The following is a 21,110-nucleotide window of genomic DNA, read 5'->3' on the forward strand; positions in this document are numbered from 1 at the left end:
CTTTCTTCCACCGGAACCATCCATTTTATTGCGTAGTAATTAAAGGGTCGTACCATCGAACTTAGATGGCACAGAGTACGAGGCCCCACGACCCATGGAAGGAGAGTGCGAGGCCTTACGACCCATGGAGGGAGAGTGCGAGGCCCCACGACCCATGGAGGGAGAGAGAGAGAGAGGCCTCACGACCAATGGAGGGAGAGTGCGAGGCTTCACGATCCATTGAGGGAGAGAGAGAGAGAGAGAGAGAGAGAGAGAGAGAGAGAGAGAGAGAGAGAGAGAGAGAGAGGCCTCACGACCCATGGAGGGAGAGAGAGAGGCCTCACGACCCATGGAGGGAGAGAGAGAGGCCTCACGACCCATGGAGGGAGAGAGACAGAGAGGCCTCACGACCCATGGATGGAGATCCTCTTGCCTTCACCTCTCCCTGGCAGAGTTCACAATCCTCTCGCCTCTCGCACTTCCAGCCTCATGGCTGCCTCATCTCTCCTCGTACTACCCTCGCCTCATGTTGCGCTTGCCTCTACCTGGCCTTATCCTCTGCTGTGCTGACACATCCACTCCTTCCTCCTCTCACCCTCTCGATGTGCTCGCCTCCTGCAGTGCTGACCATAGAGAGTTTAGTTTTATTCGTTGTGGTGAGAGCTGGTCTGTTGGCGCAGCAGGAATGTGATGGATCGTGTTGTCCCACACTCAATGACACCGTGGGTGACACTTAAGGTGTAACTACTAGTTATCCTGACGTGGATAAGACTGGAGATGTCCATACAGTACATTGTCTCAGGTGTAGCGCTCAGCTTCCCCCGGCGTCACCCGGCAGGGTAGAGGTTGTGGGAGGCGGAGTAGGTGGCTTGAGGGTGAGGTTCGAAGAGAGGCAGGGTCAGGGAGGGAGGGAGTGAAGCGGGCGAGTGATGCAAGAAGGTGAAGATGATCTCATTATTTACAGCCAGACCCGGACAGTGGCGGCACTGTCCGGGTCTGAGGACTACCCTCCCGCTCGGGTCTCACACTGGACGGCATCACGGCCACCAGTACTTTCTCCAGTGCCTCGTACACCGACACCTCCGCCTCCGCCCCCACGCTGCCACTCCATTACACGTCTGCTGTTCACAACGTGTGGTGTGTGGCGCTGTGTTGTTCACAACGTGTGGCGTGTGGCGCTGTGTTGTTCCACGTGTGTGTCACCGTCCACCATGAACCATTGTTGGCTATGACTTTCATGAACTACTACATGCAAGACTCATCCTCGTGTAACCACAACACAACTGTACCTAACAGTATTCTCTGTAAAAAAATAATACAGTTCTACTCTCAGACGTGGACGCCCAGTTTAGTATTAATATTTTTTTTCTTCTAAAAGGAGTAATTTTTCCTTCTGTTGCTTTGAACGGTGGAAACTGTTTATCCTTACTGTTAAAGCTTTGATTCTACAACGCCTCTTAAGTTTGTGATAAAAGTTGAGCGCCGCTTACTGTGTAGGGAGTTCAGAACGCAAGGTGTCCCTTGTTACTGCTCGGTATGTTTTGCCCATCATCATCTGAGCGAGGTACAGCACACCTCTGGCCTGTGCTGTATAGTGTGGGTTGTTTTCCCAGGACGGTGGTGGGGTCGGGGAGCCACACTGAGCCCCATCTTGTTTGCCTCCCACCTCGAGCCTCACAGTGTAAGGCGCCCATCTTTGCTACCGAGGCTCTCACACGGATAAGTCACATGCCAGGGGCTCTGGGTGCCCCTGTTACTGCAGGCACCCGGCATGAGGAAGTTGTTTTATCATACCAGGATGAATATGCTCGAGGACAACATTAAACGTACCTTGCTGATGTCTTCATGTGGCCGCGAGTGTGTGTCGCTGTGTTAGAAGCAAGTGATTTCCAGACTCACACCAACACAGATTCAGACAGAAGGTTGGATCGTCTGCTCTGTACTGCTGTCTTTCCTCTCAGCTTCTCGATCGCCATTGCAGAGACGAGGCAGCAGAACCTGTGTGGTCATGAGAGAATTACGTATAAGTTAATCCTATTTATGATTTGGCTTTAGAATAAACTCGTTATCTCTTCATCCAGTACGGTTGAGTTATATACCTTTGCCCTTGACATGTTGACTAAAGTAAGACAAGGAAATATATATACATTTGTGTCTGAATGTATATATGTATGTAAATGAATGTATATATACGGTCGGGAGGAGTGGTGGGATGTGGTATGGTGGTGGTGGGTAACCTGGCGTCCGCCACAATGTACTGTTGTGTGGCCCTGACGCTCCCCAGGCTCCCGGCACACACACACACACACACACACACACACACACACACACACACACACACACACACACACACACACACACACACACACACGCCAGAAACATAACGTTAATCTTACGTTTGTGTTGCTACATCACAACTTTTGATCGTTGCCGCTGTTTCTGTTGTTACATTTACTGTTGCAACCTCTTTATTTTTTTTACTGTTGTTGTTCTCTTTATTGCAGTTATTACCACTGCTGTTGCTGCGCCTCCTCTTATTACAACTGCCTCCCCACACTCCAGCAGTCCGTCTCCCCCGCAACACCACATCTTCCACCAGGTTGTTTTGCTACTCAGAGGACGTGGTTGTGACATAGATGGAACATCACAGGTCGCACGTTGGCCCACAGCGGGACGGAATCTGCTCCTGCTGGTAACAGAGCAGTTGTCCACACAGACGTGCACAGGCGGGCGTGGCAACCTCACTCCTGATACAAGACTTCATCCTATAAGAAGAGATAGAGATTTGTGTCCTGACGAAGGCGTTTCCAGGACAGAGGCAGCCACCCGGGAGTGGCATGACCCATTCACTTATCGATTACGACACCCCGACCCCTGGGTATGATGGCGCGACCTTTGACCAGACTCTTAACAGTCAGGTCAGAGGCCCGGCCATCACTACACAAAGAACTGACTGTTGCTGCGCTCGAGGATCGTACCGTCATGCTCGAGGGCTTGCGTCAGGAGATTAGAAATATTAATTCATGAATGGAAAATCGTGGATTTTTGCCCCACAAACAGTGAAGGTGAGGCAGGTAATGTGACCATCTGCCGCACGATGGCCCTAGAGCAAGGTAACGGAAGTGCAGGAGACTCGCAGCTGTTGGGCCCTCCGCCCCAGGCCCTGCTGGGGTTCAGCCAACAAGTACAGCACCACCAGTAACGCGAAGTGAAGGGTGGTAGGAGTGTCCGTCATACACGGGAAATATATTTTGTGTGAAAACACATCAGATGACCGCCAGGCAGTGTGGCCACAGAAGCACTCTGTGCGTGCGTCAGGCAGTGTGGCCTCAGAAGCACTCTGTGCTTGCGTTCAGGAACGTGCCACAGAAGGAGTGGAAGATGTCCATTAGGAGAACGATGGCCGCTCTCGTGAGGGTGAATGTTTGTGTGTCGCTGACCTGGTTCACTGGACGGAACTTTCATGACAGCGGAGAGGGACGGGTGCAGCGGAGGAGACACGGAAGGATGTGATAACATGGTGATCACTAGGTGGAGGCAGCTACTTTGGTGAAGACAACCACGAGACACATCCTGACCAGAGTGGCATTATCTTGTCACCCTCGCCAACATGAAGAATGATAGGCTGTTGTGATGACTGTTTCTTTCCCCAACACTGCTTCACCTTCTCGTGTCTTCCCCAACAACTCTGACTTTACGCTTTTAAAAAGTCAGAATTTCCCCTTCCTCCGAGACTCATAGATTATTTCTCTCATTCCTTCAGTACCTTGTTTCACGTTCCAGTGGAGGTGTAGCTTCTATCTGGATCTTCTGTCCATGACTGGAGTTCTGGACGCTAGATATAAAGATGACTGGCTTCCAGCACTGCTGCTCAGGGTGTAGGAGGAACATAACAGTCAATAGAGTAAGAGTACACGACAGACACCGTCTGACCCACACACACTTGTCTTGTTCTCTGTGTCTGCTGATGGTCACGTGAACGTCAGGTGTAGTTGTGACATCAGCAAGTCACTGGTTCCTCCGTGCTGCAGCAACATGCTCCTGCAGCGCCAGACTCCTGCAGCACTAGCCTCCTGCAGCGCCAGACTCCTGCAGCACTAGCCTCCTACAGCACCAGCCTCCTGCAGCACCAGCCTCCTGCAGCACCAACGAAAAAATGAATTAGATGTACCCCAAAATGAAAGCGAGCCACCGAAAACCTATTTAGCGAGTCATATGTTCATTGCATTGGGACAATGAAGAGAACCAAAGTTGACTATTTCTGTACACTGCTACCACAGATCTGCTGCAACATGCACGTAGCAGTCATACTGTCGGGCAGCTTCACCTTCGACTACCGCAGGAGAACTACCACTGTTTGTGGAGACATAATTACAGGTTGGGTCCCACGAACTCTCAGGGTCAGCGATGGGGAACCAGTGTTGACACACTCAAGGCACTTAAACGTTCTCCTGTGGAAGTTGTCCCCATCCACGGGGCCCAGCGTGTGTTGCTTGGGCTGGGAGTGTATGGTGTCACTTGACGTGTGGGGACGAGACGGTGTACGGGAGGATGAAGGCTCTGATAACTGTACCTTAATAGCGCCTTGTGTACCATGGTACGACCATTGAACGTAAAGGTACGACCTGTGCGTATGATGGCCTCACCTTTGACCTGACCCTTATGGATATTAGTTCTTTTTTTCGATATCTTCTGCTATCTCATGTTGATCCCCCCCCCCTCTCTCTCTCTCTCTCTCTCTCTCTCTCTCTCTCTCTCTCTCTCTCTCTCTCTCTCTCTCTCTCTCTCTCTCTCTCTCTCTCTCATCACCTTCTATGATTTCATTTTTCCGTGTCCAAGTTTGGCTGGTGAACTGATATAACCCGATATAACCCCTTCAGTCACTGTTAACCCGGATATATTCCGATATGCATGACGAAAGGTATACCTCCTCCACTGTATTAACTAGGTATACTCCGGTATACCTTGCTACTGGTATAACGTCAGCATAATCAACCAAGATATACTCCAGTTTATGAGTATATCCCAACATTAACCCAGACATACTCCTGTATACATCAGACATACTCCGGTATACCTCAGACATACTCCAGTATACTCGTGAGTAAGTATGCGTTTTGGCGCCACCTTCCTGATGGTCCGTCATTTCGTGGAGGTGCAGAGAAACTCTCTCATCTGCCGTGGGAGGAGGGACGGACAGGCAGACATGCCGGCTTGTGAGTGTGGCCATCACCGGCAGGCAGGGCTTGAATGGGAGCAGTGTGCTGGGTGCGTCCAGCGGCAGCAGCAGCAGCGGTAGAAGAGCCTCCACCCTCAGGCGGCCACACCACCGCCACCGCCACCCTCAGGAGGCCTTGTTTGATTCAAGCACGTCTCCTCAACCCCTGATGGTCCAAGCACGTCTCCTCAAACCCTGATGGTCCAAGCACGTCTCCTCAAACCCTGATGGTCCAAGCACGTCTCCTCAAACCCTGATGGTCCAAGCACGTCTCCTCAAACCCCTGATGGTCCAAGCACGTCTCCTCAACCCCTGATGGTCCAAGCACGTCTCCTCAACCCCTGATGGTCCAAGCACGTCTCCTCAAACCCCTGATGGTCCAAGCACGTCTCCTCAACCCCTGATGGTCCAAGCACGTCTCCTCAAACCCTGATGGTCCAAGCACGTCTCCTCAAACCCCTGATGGTCCAAGCACGTCTCCTCAACCCCTGATGGTCCAAGCACGTCTCCTCAAACCCCTGATGGTCCAAGCACGCCTCCTCAACCCCTGATGGTCCAAGCACGTCTCCTCAACCCCTGATGGTCCAAGCACGTCTCCTCAACCCCTGATGGTCCAAGCACGTCTCCTCAACCCCTGATGGTCCAAGCACGTCTCCTCAACCCCTGATGGTCCAAGCACGTCTCCTCAAACCCCTGATGGTCCAAGCACGCCTCCTCAACCCCTGATGGTCCAAGCACGTCTCCTCAACCCCTGATGGTCCAAGCACGTTTCCTCAACCCCTGATGGTCCAAGCACGTCTCCTCAACCCCTGATGGTCCAAGCACGTCTCCTCAAACCCTGATGGTCCAAGCACGTCTCCTCAACCCCTGATGGTCCAAGCACGTCTCCTCAAACCCTGATGGTCCAAGCACGTCTCCTCAACCCCTGATTTTTACTTTCTTTTCCTTTTTTAAATTTGATTACGTCACGAGACTGTTGTTACGTTGGGGAAGTTTGTGGTATTTTGTGGTGATTTTATTATCGTTTTAAAGGGTTGTTTGATCTAGGTTTTGACTGTGATGGTCTTGTGTTATGAAGGATGTGATTGTGTTGTGTTATGAAGGTTGTGATTGTGGTGGTCTTGTCTTACGTTTTACAATTGTTTGTTTTTATTCTCTTCAGTAATGAATGCAGCAGTTGTGTGTGGCAGTTTTGATTTGACTCTTTACCCGCCTGTCTGATCCATCAGGTCGTGATGGTGGTATGATGACGGAGGTGACTTGTCCAACACATGCATTAGGTCATGTAGTGATGGAGGAGGTCATCTCTCCATCGTATCCATCAGATTTAGGACTTGAGGAGTTGGAGGCGATCTCTCCCTCCCTCTCTCTGACACCTACCAAGTGGGAAGGTAATTATCCCAGTGAAATGCATCTCGTCATTTAGTTCAGTATGTAAATATACTCGAGTGGTGTACTAATTACAGCGGTGGGTGATTAGGTCTTGATGCTAATTATAGCTGGCTTTTATCTCTTCCTAGTTCCATTTTCTTTCCTTCTTTCTTCTCAGTTCTTCCTTCATTATTCTTTATTTCCTCGGAAGTTCCCTGCTCGTGATTCCATACTTTGGTCTTACTTCTGGATTGCTTGGTATTCCAGGCGAGATTTTCAATTTCGTTCTGCACGACGGTACGACCCTCGTGGGTGAGGGTCATCATGAGCAAGGGTCGTACCGTCATGCTGAGTACTATCGTGCTGAGTGGTCGTACTGTCGTGCTGAGTGGTCGTGGATTGGTGACCAGGTGAAGACCACTGGTGTTTGTTACAGTGTGGGTCATGACCCGTCCTTATGGTGGCACACTGCCGCTGGCCAGGCCTGGCCGGGCCGGGCCGGGCCGGGAAGGGTCCGTGGATGGAATGTCTTGTGGAGGGAGAGGGGGAGGTGAAGGAACAGCTTGGCGGGAAGGTTTCACACATCAGGTGACACGAGAATATGAGTCTCGTATGACCTCGAGGCAGAGAGACACTAGAATTATATAAACCACCATGTTTACCAGTGGGTCGGCCACTGGTGACTCCAGTGTTCATGGGAGTACGTGGACCACTTCACCATGGGAGGGACTGGGAGAAACATCTGCCGTATTAAGTGGCAGAGGAACCGTGCGTCACGTGAGCGGTCCGCCCGCAAGGTAGTGGTCAGCGGCAGATGATGGAGCGGTCGGCCGGCTGGCTGGCCAACCCGCTGTACTGGGGTGGGTGATGGTCTGTAATACATGTGGTGGTGGTGGTGGTGGTAGGGTGGGGTCTGTGTGGTGGTGGTGGTGGTGGTGTGGTGGGGGTCTGTCTGGTTGTGGTGGTGTGGTCGTGGTGGTGATGTGGTGGGGGTCTGTCTGGTTGTGGTGGTGTGGGCGTGGTGGTGATGTGGTGGGGGTGTCTGGTTGTGGTGGTGGTGGTCGTGGTTGTGGTGGTCGTGGTTGTGGTGGTGTGGTGGGGTCTGTCTGGTTGTGGTGGTGGTTGTCGTGGTTGTGGTGGTCTGGTGTGGTCGGTGGTGGTGGTGTGGTGTGGTCTGTCTTGGTAGAGCTGTACTCCCACGCTGGGTGAGGTGCAGGCATCCCCATCTGGTGATGGCGGTCTTAATGTTGCCCCTGATGATGACTGTGATGATAACATGATGACTGTGATGATAACATGACGACTGTGATGATAACATGATGACTGTGATGATAACATGACGACTGTGATGATAACATGATGACTGTGATGATAACATGATGACTGTGATGATAACATGACGACTGTGATGATAACATGATGACTGTGATGATAACATGATGACTGTGATGATAACGTGATGACTGTGATGATAACATGATGACTGTGATGATAACATGATGACTGTGATGATAACATGACGACTGTGATGATAACATGATGACTGTGATGATAACATGATGACTGTGATGATAACATGACGACTGTGATGATAACATGATGACTGTGATGATAACATGATGACTGTGATGATAACATGATGACTGTGATGATAACATGATGACTGATGACTGTGATGATAACATGATGACTGTGATGATAACATGATGACTGTGATGATAACATGATGACTGTGATGATAACATGATGACTGTGATGATAACATGACGACTGTGATCATAACATGATGACTGTGATGATAACATGATGACTGTGATGATAACGTGATGACTGTGATGATAACATGATGACTGTGATGATAACATGATGACTGTGATGATAACATGATGACTGTGATGATAACGTGATGACTGTGATGATAACATGATGACTGTGATGATAACATGATGACTGTGATGATAACATGACGACTGTGATGATAACATGATGACTGTGATGATAACATGATGACTGTGATGATAACATGATGACTGTGATGATAACATGATGACTGTGATGATAACATGACGACTGTGATGATAACATGATGACTGTGATGATAACATGATGACTGTGATGATAACATGATGACTGTGATGATAACGTGATGATAACTGTAGTACTAGTGATGGTGGTGCCTCGATAATGATGTCATGATCCGCATGATGATATAATGATCATAGTGGCTGTGACCATCATGGTAGGAGGAGGAGGGTGCACGTTGTTACTCATCCTGGATGCAGAGGAGAAGTTATTCTCATGATATCTGTTATGATAAACGGATCCGAGAAGTTAGGTTATGGTGGCGTTCTTAAGATGCGAAGGTACACATCGTACCTCTCTCTCTCTCTCTCTCTCTCTCTCTCTCTCTCTCTCTCTCTCTCTCTCTCTCTCTCTCTCTCTCTCTCTCTCTCTCTCTCTCGTCTTGAAGTCTCGCAAAACCCAGCGTGCCATCATGCACGCGGATGACTGTGTGTCTGTGCTACCGCTGGCGTAACACTGTCTTGGCCATGACCGCTGCCCGCCGGGAAGGTCTAGACTCCTGCAATAACTGTATACCTTAATCGTCCCTTTCTAAACCCCCTCTCCGTCCTCCCGCGTCTGACGGACACCATAACTGCCAGTTATGGTGTTGCATAATTATGTTCGTGTACAGAAGATTGTGTAAGGCTTTGCTGTGATGGGGAGTTGATCGTGGTATTTGCACAGTATATTGATGTATATCACTGTGACTGACCTCGTATTTAGTGAACAAATGCTGCCTAGAGTCATATATATATATATATATATATATATATATATATATATATATATATATATATATATATATATAGTGTTGTTTCCAGTCAGCTAGAGTGAAGATGTAATTAAGTGTAAGTAATATGCCACATGTGAAGCCTGGTGTGTGTGTGGATGCCATTATGGGGTGTGAAAGACAGTTGTAGCATTAGTGTCTCGTGGGGCCTCTGCCTCCTTTCCCACGGGTCACCCACCCACCAGATGGTCCATGTAAGGTGAGGTCAGGTCAGGCCAGGTCACACAGGAGCACCTGGTGACTAGCAGATGACGGCCTGTGACCCAGATGTAGACCTGTTGACCTGTTGACTGAGGTGCCCCAAGTCCAGGTCCTTCCTTCCCGTGCACCAGTGTCTTGTTATTCATTAATTCACTCAGAACTTTACTTGATTACTTTATGTTTACTATAAGTACCAGAGGGTCAGCTTGGAATAGGGAAGACTGTGTTGTGTTTGAGAGACCAGATGGTGTGGAGGTCACCGCTGCCATGTAGAGTTGCCTCCCTCCAGTCGGCACACCAAACTGGCGACAGATGTTGTCGGGAGCCGCCAGACGGGTGGCCAAACCAGGGATGCCTCTCTCCAACAATGGTCCTTCCCCAGTGATGGTCCATCCATCCCCAGTGATGGTCCATCTCCAGTGATGGTCCGTCTCCCGTGATGATGCGTCTCCAATATCTTCCTCTTGTTGGCCAGGTAGGGTGGGGCTCCTGCTGCTGCTGCTGGTTAAGTCGCTGGCCATACGAGGGAGAGGAAGATGGGTTAATACCTCCCCCTCCCCCTCCCGCTAAATGAAGCACGACGACGATATGATGATCCCTGAGTGTGATAGCCTGGCCATTGACCTGACTCTCCAGTGTCAGGTCGTAGGTCACACCATCCTACCTAAGAGTCGTACATTCGTACTGCAGGTATTATTATTGGTTCACTGGCAGCAGTGCATAGTAAGCTACAGTGGGTACTGTAACTGCAGTGGGTACTGTAACTACAGTGGGTACTGTAACTGAAGTGGTTACTGTAACTGTAGTAAGTACTGTAATACGGCAGGTGCCAGAGCAGAGCGCTCGGCAGGACATGCCACATCAGGAGTGTGGTGGAAGGTTGGATGTGGTGAGCGCAGGAAGCAGGAGGTGAAGTTAGCGGTGTGTGGTGCAGGAGAGAAGCCTTGGCAGGATGCACGGGCCGCCCCACACCTGCAGCTGCTGATGACTACACACAGGAAGCTGCCAGCTGCACCAACTGTGAGAGGCAGGGGGCCCTCGGCGGTAGTGACCACTTGTCTTATGATGGTTCCAAGTCTTCCACACGCGCGTCTCGTCATGAACGGATAGAGAAACATGAAAAAAAAGAGGGAAAATATTGTTGACGATGTGAAAGATGAAGTAGTTGATTGGAAATCATTCATACCCTCACCGTTAGCAGAAACTAGTTCCCTTCACGTGGGAACTTCACAACATGGATCACAAACTCCCAGATTCACACAAGGAAAGTTTATCTGCCCAGAATACCGCTACACTCTACAATACAGTATGTAGGGGTCACTATATGGTGGAATACCTGTAACCACAACTTGATGGTTGTTGTGGTGATGGTATAAGGCTCAGTGATTGTGATTGCTAGGGATGCTGGTGATTCACAGTAATCTCTTGGATGATGATGATGAACGTGTGTGTACTTAGATGTTGTCATGTATTGCTGTTGCTGTGAGTGTTGTGTAGTGATGATGGTAACATGTGGCGAGGAGGGTGGTGTTGGTGGTGGCTGGTGCATTGCCCCGGGGATAACAGGTGTAAGGAACACCTGCTGCTGCAGGACCACTGCTGGGACAACTGTCTGTTCTCAACCGCAGTGTCGTGACCCTATCATACCATTCCCTGCAATCCAGCCAAGCGTCAGTACAGCCATGTAAGGATTCCATCCAGTTATTGGAATAATTTGTTCTGGACTTAGAAGAAGTAATTTGAAAGCAATTTACAAAAAGTATTTTGCCTTTAGGTGAATTGTTTCCCACAGCTGACCCTTCAAGGACTGCCGCAGACGACCGCCATGTCCCCGAGATGCATCGCTTGTCCATACCTATTGAGGATGTTGGCGCGGGAGAACGCTCGGGGAATATGTAAGCAGCCAGGGAGGGGCGTGCCGCTCCTGAGGGTGGTATTAAGTGTGTAGGACTGGCAGAAGTTGTATTGTTCAGGGCATGAACGTCGGTCCGTCATGACGCCACAGTAAATGATGGTGTGTGACGTGCCTCACTTTCTGAATGTCCTCAGTTGTACGTTAACCCCATAAGGACGAGAGTGCGCCCCCCTGAGCACAACACTACGACCCGTAAGCACGAGAGTACAACCCTCGGATATAATGGCCTAGCCTCTGACCTGACCCTACCGTGGCGACCAAGAGTTTATGAGTAGCTATTGTGAGTTTTTTACTCTCCTCCCGGTTCACATATCCCAGAGAGGGGCCCCTCATCTTGGCATATTTAGGGGGGTTTAGCAGCAGCGGGAAGCGGCCGTCAACAATAGAACGGGTGTGATAGCTGTAGGGCGTGACTAAACATAAATAGCCGTTGTGGTGGTGTGTGTGCGTCTGTGTGTATGTGTTGGGATGGGGTGGGGGGGGAGTAATATGCAAATTATGGCAGACAAGAAACAATAGCGTACTGGACCTTCACGTGTCAGGCGGCGCCACGTCCCTGGAGACTGTGTTAGGGTACTAATGGGTAAACAGGAAGTCTACAGTGGTTGGTACGAACCGCTGCTGGTACTGTGTTACTGCGGTACTCGCTTGTTCTATTGTCTAATGGCCGTAACACACACTCACACACACACACACACACACACACACACACACACACACACACACACACACACACACACACACACACATTAATATTGTACACATGTAAATTGAAAGCAAAAAACAGTTGTCTGTAAATTAGAAAATTGTCGTTAACAATGTGAAAAGCAAAAAAGTAACAATCATTTAGAAAGAAGTTTGAGACTCGTCTGTAAAGAGTAGCATTGTTTACAAGAGACGTGGCAGGAAGGCTGTTGCCCCGCTGGGTGACACAGAAAACGCCGCCCTTGTCTGATTATAGGACACACACACACACACACACACACACACACACACACACACACAGGCAGATTATCAGAGGCAAGTGGCGCGCAGAGAATGGCCTCTTGTGGTGTGGGTTCCGCTGTAGCTGGAGGTCAAGTAGAGGTCAGGCCAGGTCAGGTTGTTGCCTAGGAGGGTTAGGGGCGTTAGTTGTATGTCACACCAGGTCATTTTGTAGTCGAGAGGCAAAGTCCGTGCTAGTTCGCGTTGTCCCAGTACAAGGTCAGGGAGGTTGGTTAGAGGTCATCCCGGGTCGAGGTCAGAAGGGTCGCTCCACCATGTCGCACCACCGTTCTGGGACCTGATGATGGATGGTTACACTCCCCAGCCATACAACACATACTCCACACACCTCACACACACCCCAGCCATACAACACATACTCCACACACCTCACACACTCCCCAGCCATACAACACATACTCCACACACCTCACACACTCCCCAGCCATACAACACATACTCCACACACCTCACACACTCCCCAGCCATACAACACATACTCCACACACCTCACACACACCCCAGCCATACAACACATACTCCACACACACCTCACACACACCTCAGCCATACAACACATACTCCACACACCTCAGCCATACAACACATACTCCACAGTTGGTTCCCTCACAATCCTCTCAGGTCTGACGGTGTCACCTTATTCACTAGCTGTCACACCCACACACCAGGATATACCTCCCCATGTCTAGACCCAGCTCGTCCATCTAACACCATAAATGTAGTGTGTGTTGTATGCAGTATCTGCTGTGTGACAGACGCCTGAGTTGCTCGTCAACGACAACTAGAGGAAGACTTCCCTGCACAGCCTTAAAGGAAACCTTTCTGAATCTGAGTTGCTTTGATAGAGCTGCCTAACAGAGCAACAGTGTTGCTCCTCAGCGGAGATTGTGTGAAGATGACCCAAGCTGGTTCTTATCTCGGGAGGCAGATGGTAAATACCACTTGCCGATTTGGTTTGAGCTTCTCAGATGGGCAACAGTTGCCTGGTGAGACTGTGTCCCTGAGCCACTAGTGCCATCAACAATGGACATCATCATCATTATTTGTTTGTAAGGAAATTACCAGGATTTGTGGTCTATTGTTCCCCCTCAATGTCACTGTCGGACTTCAGGTCTCCGTGGCACATGGGGCCATGACTTGCACCTCAGGACCGAAGGTGTCATGGGTTCGTGCCCTCCTTGTGGAGGCGGGGACATAGGATTAGTGAGCATGAGGGTCCAGTTCCTCCCTGGATATCGGATGGAACCGGAGAATAATCAGTACAGTGGTGACCGTAACGTGAGATTAGTAATGCAATACATTATGGGCGGGAATTCTACCCATCCTCGCCCGGCATTTGTGTACCGTCGGTTGATCAACAAGTAGTCTCAGTTGACGAACCGCCAAGTAAAGATAATTCAGAATTATTAGCTTCCCTCTTCGTGGTCAGTTTGTCTGGTTTTTGACCTTTGTTTACGTCGTTAATACGGAAGGCACGAGTGTCGGCGGCCGGAGTCAAGTCCCTTGCCCTAGAGAGTTAGGTCTTCTACCAGATCATTACGGGTCAGGTCAAAGGCCATACCATCATGAACACTGGTTGTCCCGTCGTGCACAAGGGGTAAGGGAGCCCTTTTGGAGGTGTAGAAGCCAGGGTTTCACTTCAACACACTTGACAAGCTGGACATGTTTGAGAGTCTGTATGTTCTTTACTCCCACACCTGGAAATGGGGAGAGTTACGGGACCGTAGACACATTGACTTGTACTTGTTGTGATGTAGCAGTATTACTGAGTTGTGTTGTAGATTTAATACAGTGATTGTATCGTGAGATCAATATAGTTTTTATTTTGTTACAGCTGTAATACAGTGTTGCTTATATTGCAGGAATAATAGAGTGTTGTTTGTGTTGCAGGTTCCGGGGACAGTGGAGTACAGTGCAACAGCATCAGCCTCCCAGCCCCTCCCACACTCAGGCCCCGCTACTGTGACCCTAACTTGGGGTACATGGACAGGATCGTCCTGGAGATCGTCGAGACGGAGGCCATCTACGTCCGTGATCTCCGTGAGATTATTGAGGTGAGTACCGTCTCCCACACCTCCAGGATTCTCCCAGCACCGCACGTCACAGGAAACCTGCCCTGGTGACCCTTGTTGTCCTTCCGGGAGGAGAGGTGACGACAGCACAGCTGGCCTGGAGGATCACAGGGTAGCATGATGAAGATGGCAGGTCACACGACGTATCCACTCATTCATCACACGTTGATGCCATTATACAGTATATGGTGTTGTCGTGGTGAGGACCCCTGGCCTGTGAACAGGTCCTCGATCTGTCGTGTCGCTGTCTTGAAGCAAATGCAGGACTGAGATGATACCAGACTTTCTTGACTTTGGAAAGTTTTACGATTTTTCTCGTTGTTCAGACGATTCATTGAAATATCACTCGAAATGCTATATGATCATTCGTGTTTCTTTGTCTTTGTGGTCGATGGTGTTTTGTTTAGTGTGGAATTGAAGGGGCGACCCTTGGCCATTGTCAGCATGAAATTAATAGTTGTACTTCATGTGAGATGAGTTGTGAGGTTAAAGGTAAGAGAGGTGAGTTGTGAGGTTATAGGCAAGAGAGGTGAGTTGTGAGGTTATAGGATGTGAAGATGAAGCCGTCAACATTAAGCGCTTGAACTGGACGGTGTGACCTAATGGCATGATGACCTGGTCGTTGACCTGACCCATTAGGGTCGGTCCAAGGCCAGGATATCATGCCTAAAGGTCATATCGTTGTGCTCGGGGGCTGTACAGTCGTCATTGAAGATCGTGCCGTCGTGCTTCATGGGTTAATGGTTCATACCTTCCCAAGTTAAGGTCAGTGTAAGGTTACGGTCAGTGTAAGGTTAAGGTCAGTGTAAGGTTAGGGTCAGTGTAAGCAGTGTTGAGGGTGAGTGTACTGCTTTCGTGGTGGTGGTGGTTGGCTGGGGTATGAGGAAGGAGGAGCAGTTCCATGTGTTTATGTCCCTGGGTTAAATATGGTAGTATGGTGCGTATGGGTAGGGTTGGCTGGGTAAACTGGTCTAAACCAGCTTATGTAAAGATGGGTTAACTCGTGTGCTAGTCTAGCAGTGGTGGTTTGGTCAGTGGTGTATGTTGGTGATGGTGGTGGTGATAGTGGTGGCTGTAGGTGGTGGTAATCTTTATCATTGTTGGTGGTGGGGCCTAGGTCTTATGTTGGGGTAGCAGATGTTGGTGGTGGTGGTAGTGATGGGCCCTAGGTCTTGTGTTGGGGCAGCAGGTGTGGTGTTGGTGGGGCCTAGGTCTTGTGTTGGGGCAGCAGGTGTGGTGTTGGTGGGGCCTAGGTCTTGTGTTTGGGCAGCAGGTGTGGTGGTGGTGAGGCCTGGATCTTGCACCACCTGACCTTCAAACTACTCCCCTCCCCCCCCTAACCTTCCCGCTCCCTCAACAGAGTCTAGGGCAGCGCTGGCCCCAGGGGGTGGGTAGTGTGGGGGCAGGAGGGGGGGATCTGGTGTAGAACACGTGTGTACATGATGTATGTATATACATCTGTCTGTATGTATGGCTGTACAGGACCGTCAGGTTCACACAGGTGCACTACGCCAGTATTGTATGACACACGGGTGAACCTGTCATCTCGTGTCGGAGGACTTGCTATGTAAGACCAGCGCGGGTATATTGACTGTGAATAATAAGAGATCACTGTTGTTATTGTGACCACCTTGTTTAGATGTGATTATGTTAATGAGATCCATATTATGAGGTTAATGAGAAAGATATTTTGACGGAAGAGTTCGTCCTTATGTGGAGTGTGTGTTGCTGCTGCTGCTGCTGCTGCTCTACATGAGGGTGATGGGCCGGCCGCCTCCACACCAGGGCCACCAGGTCGTCTGTCCTCTAGTGTGGACGCGACGCATGACTGACATTATTCGTGTCTTTACTTGACACTATTTGTCTTGATTAGGTAAACCCTTTGAGCACGACAAGACGACCCTCCAGCATAACAGAACGACCCTTGAGCACTAAGGTACGACCTTAACTTAGTTTGGTCTTGACCTTGACCTCACTACCCATAAGGCTCAGGTCAAAGGCCAAGATTAAGGGTAGTAGTGTCGTGCTCAAGTGGGCGACGCGTCGTGTTCGGGGGGTCAGCAGTATTCCTGACTATGTGGGTAGAGAGCTGGCCTCTCAGGGCGTGTTCCTCGCGACTGTTCGTGGAGGCGTGGTGTGTTCTTGCAATGTTCCTGATGGTCTCAGGTTACACGCATCTCTCCCAGCTCTTCCAACTTGTTCTATGTATTATTATTGTTCGCCAGATGGCGTAACCCTCAGCCCAGTGTACGGCCCTGTTCAACTGGTGCGCCTTGTTCCCAGTGTTCACGAAGCAGTTCTCGATAATGCCTTAGGTTGGGTGACATTTCGGCTCCATATTGTAGTTGTTCATCCGTGTTCTTGATAACCGTCGAAGGATGGATAACAACATTTCCGCTGGCATGTTCTCTTTCCATTGTTCTGTTCTTTAAATTGTGAACAAGAACGACTAGTCTGTGAACAGTTTTTGATTGTTCTACGAGACTGTTCTTGGCAGTTACGGGAGGGATCCTTGTGAGGTTGTGTCTTGGTGAAGTTGGTTGCTGTAGTGGCAGACGTGGTTGTGGTTGTTGGTGTGGTTGATGGATGTGATCTGTCTTGGTTGTGTGGTAGAACAACTCAAGAGATCGTAATGGTTGTGTGTGTGTGTGTGTGTGTGTGTGTGTGTGTGTGTGTGTGTGTGTGTGTGGGCTCGGTGGGTGGAGTGGCCGGCCAGTCAGCCCACCTGACCCACCGGCCGCTCCTCCTGCTGCTGGTGTGGTTCGGTGCCTGGCCCGCCCACGTCCCTCCGTCTGCTTCATCTCCAGGCTGGGCAACATTGAGTCAGCCAGCACTGGGCGTTGTCCCGCCTCAGAACCTGCTTCCTCTGCAACCTGGCCGGTTGTAGTGAAGGGTTGTAGGAGGCAATTCCACCACTTGTAGTGAAGGGTTGTAGGAGCCAGCCTGGCTAGTTTTAGTGAAGGCTTTTAGGAAGCAGTTTTCCCGTTGTAGTGAAGGGTTGTAGGAGGCAAGCTGACCAGTTATAGTGGAGGTTATAAGGACAAATTAGGGGGTTGTATGCGAGGATTATTGGAGGAAAGATGAGGAGTTAGCCAGGCTAGGATTGTAGGAGATAAGTTGAGAAGGTAGTGTGAGGGACTGAAGCCAGGAGAAAGGGGTTGTAGGAGGCAAGGCGAGGACTGGTAGTGAGGAGAGTTGTGGAGGAGGAAGTGACTACGTAGAGTTGGGGTGGGGCGCAGGAGAGGGAGGAGTGGGGCGCAGTAAGGTAGAGTAGAGTGGAGGGGAGGGAGTATGTGAAACGTTTCAGTGTATATTTAGTTCAAGAGTTACTAGAGGCTGGATGGAGGGTTGTAGTGAGTTATAGAAGACGGATGGTAGAGTGGCTGCAGTGTGCACAAATTTATTATGCATGATAAGTCTGGTCAGGTGTTGTGGTCTGGAGGTCGAGTTGTAGATCATTGTTGTGGAAGGTTGGAGACACAGCTGGGGTTGGGGAAGCAAGTCATGCGTGGTAGCAGACGTAGTTGCTGGAGAAGAAAGCAACACACGGGACTTCCGTAGATTATGGCCGTCGTTAAGTTCATAATGTTTACTTAACAGATTTGACCCCACTCGTAACGTAATGACTTTGATAACCACATCAGAGAGGTTGGTGTAGTACTACATATGAGAGGTTGGTGTAGTACTACATATGAGAGGTTGGTGTAGTACTACATATGAGAGGTTGGTGTAGTACTACATATGAGAGGTTGGTGTAGTACTACATATGAGAGGTTGGTGTAGTACTACATATGAGAGGTTGGTGTAGTACTACATATGAGAGGTTGGTGTAGTACTACATATGAGAGGTTGGTGTAGTACTACACATGAGAGGTTGGTGTAGTACTACATAGAACCTGTCGGATAAATCATTAAGCCGCACAACAGGACGCCTCTCTAAGGTGAGCCAGGCTCACGCCCGGGCCACTCCAGCTGCTTGTGTGTGTAATTAATGGAGCGTAATGTAGGGGTGAGGTGGCATTCATTGTGGCCAGTGGCCCTGGACCTCACCCATGGCCGCAGTGGACCACCCAGGGCTACTAGGGTAGGGTTCCAGGGGCCTGTTATTACTGGATGATATAAAGAAGTGCTCACGTCCAGCCTGTAGGTAGCACGCTGTGCGACCTGCAGCGGGGCCTACCCCGGCCTGCAGGTGTCGACACAATGCACACAACAGTTACCCTCCGACTTGCTCATCGCTCGTGAGTTATAACAAAGGTTATGCATCATTGTTGTGGAGCTGCCTGGCTTTGATGTGCTGGGGAGTTGGTTCCGACACGAGGGAGATGAACGGGAAAATCTTTGGCTAATTTTAGCCTTGAGGACGACGCCGGTACGACCCTTGATGGGGTGGAGGATGGACCAAGCCTTGGAACCGACCCCTGAGGTCGTGTCAGAAGCCAGGCCATCATACCTAAGAGACGTGCCATCGTGCTCAAGCATCAGGTGGTCGTCTTCAAGGGTCGTACCGTCGTTCTGAAGGGTCGTACCGTCGATCTGTAGGGTCGCACCGTCGATCTGAAGGGTCGTACAGTCGATTTGAAGGGTCGTACCGTCGTTCTAAGGGTCGTACCGTCGTTCTGAAGGGTTATTTAATTTCCAACAGTGTTTGTAATCTTTTTGATGTAGTTGTAATGCTATTTACTTCACATGAACTAACATAGAACGTATTTTATCTTTATTTATTAAGAGTTGTGTATTGTGCACAACACAGTATATATCCCGACAATGTTGGAGGAAAATGGTGACAGTTTGCCGTGGGTGATCTAAAACCGGGTAGCCACGTCTCATGCAAGTCTCATGTGATTGTGTGACACCACCGCCATATTACCTATGCTAAGTCACATCTCCATAACTCCATCTCCCGCCTGATAATCCTATTACCCATTTTGATACGGGCGGTGGTGGGGTGCTGTCCACCCGGGCGGGAGCCACCTTGAAGCTCACCCCTCCCACACAGCAACGACCCAAACTCGTGATCTCGTTGGTTGCTTGAGTCTCAGTTCATTTATGATTGGCTGGGGGAAAGGTGGGTGGATACTAGGTGGAGAGTGTCACTTAACGCGTTATTCTGTAGTCAAGATGACCCAGTTTCACACACACACACACACACACACACACACACACACACATATATATATATATATATATATATATATATATATATATATATATATATATATATATATATATAATGACCCCTTTTCTGAGGCTCCTGCAGCTTCTAGGTTGAGCTACAATCAGTAGCAGGGTAATGATGATGATGATGGACTCCTGTGAGTCCAGGTCCCCGTGGCGACTCTCGTCCGTGTTGTCACGTGACGATGATAATTACTGACTTATTATCTATTCTTTGTCTTGGTGCTTCAGGTCGATAATGGCTGTAGGGGTCATTACGTCACACAAGACGTCTTACGTCATAACCGTCATGTGATGAGAGGAAGTGTGTAGTGTCGGGTGTTGGTTCCTGTGTCGTCATGGGTAGTTTCAGAGTCGATGTGATGAGGTCGTCTCCCGTGCACTCCAGGAGGATGTTTCCATGACGTCGAGGACACCTTCACCCTCGCCTCCCGCTCTCCCAGACCTGCGCAGTGATCACGTTTTGATCCGCGACTCCGACTGTTGAGGTGCACGAGGAAGTGTGGTGTGCACCACCTTGTCATGTGTTCGTCAGGCGGTCATAATGAATGCTTTATATCCTGAAGTGCTGGTCGTATGCGTCAAGTGGAAGGTCGTAGCTAGAGATGCTGAATGACTACTTAATCCCATGGGCATGACGGTACGACCATTGACCACGATGATAGGACCATTAGACGTGATGGCCTGAGCTTAGGTCAGAGCCAGTCCGTCATACCCAAGGGTCGTAACGTCGTTCTCAGGAATCGAACAGTCGTGTTCAGTGGTCGTTTCGTCTCGTCAAGGGCCGTACCGTTGACCCCCGAGTCGTACCTTCGTGTTGAAGGGTCGTACCGTCGATCCTCTGGGGGTCATCAGCCAGTGACCGCTGGTCTGGTGTAGGTGTGAGGCTGTGATGACGTGCCTGCGGTCGCTGGCGTGGAGGAGGGGATTTCGATGGTAATCTTGGGCGTAGGCAGGGATATAGGCTTAATGTTAGGAAGCGGCGGGGTCAGTGCGTCGTACCGCGTTCCACCTTTGTGGTGTAGAGGGTTGTGCTGTCTACCTCGGTCATCCTCAGGCCCAGGTTCGACCCCGGGTGTCCCCCTTCGCCGTATGCGCTAAGCGAATTATTAAGTTAAGCTCGTCAATAGATTTGTCTTCCTGGGAAAGATAGTCAGCGAGAAGGGAGCGGTTGAAGGTGATTGAATGTGGTGTGTGTGTGTGGTTGATGGTGGGAGGAGTCGTACGGTTGTGGTCGACCACAGTGGTACGTCTCCTGTGTTCAGCCACAGTGGTTCGCCTCCCATGTTCAGCCACAGTGGTTCGCCTCCCATATTC

The 21,110-nt window shown here is 49.9% G+C and overlaps 1 protein-coding gene across 9 annotated transcripts in view; it reads left to right on the plus strand.

Moving 5' to 3' along the window:
• Nucleotides 1-21,110, plus strand: part of GEFmeso (Guanine nucleotide exchange factor in mesoderm) — a 360,741-nt gene that overhangs the window by 289,267 nt on the left and 50,364 nt on the right. For all 9 annotated transcript variants that reach the window (XM_071666347.1, XM_071666346.1, XM_071666349.1 and 6 more), the window contains one exon: nucleotides 14,434-14,597. In XM_071666347.1, coding sequence (XP_071522448.1) covers nucleotides 14,434-14,597 — 164 coding nt within the window. The remainder of the gene's footprint in view (nucleotides 1-14,433; nucleotides 14,598-21,110) is intronic.

Source organism: Panulirus ornatus, chromosome 11, assembly GCF_036320965.1.
Source record: "Panulirus ornatus isolate Po-2019 chromosome 11, ASM3632096v1, whole genome shotgun sequence".
Classification (NCBI taxonomy): Eukaryota; Metazoa; Arthropoda; class Malacostraca; order Decapoda; family Palinuridae; genus Panulirus; species Panulirus ornatus.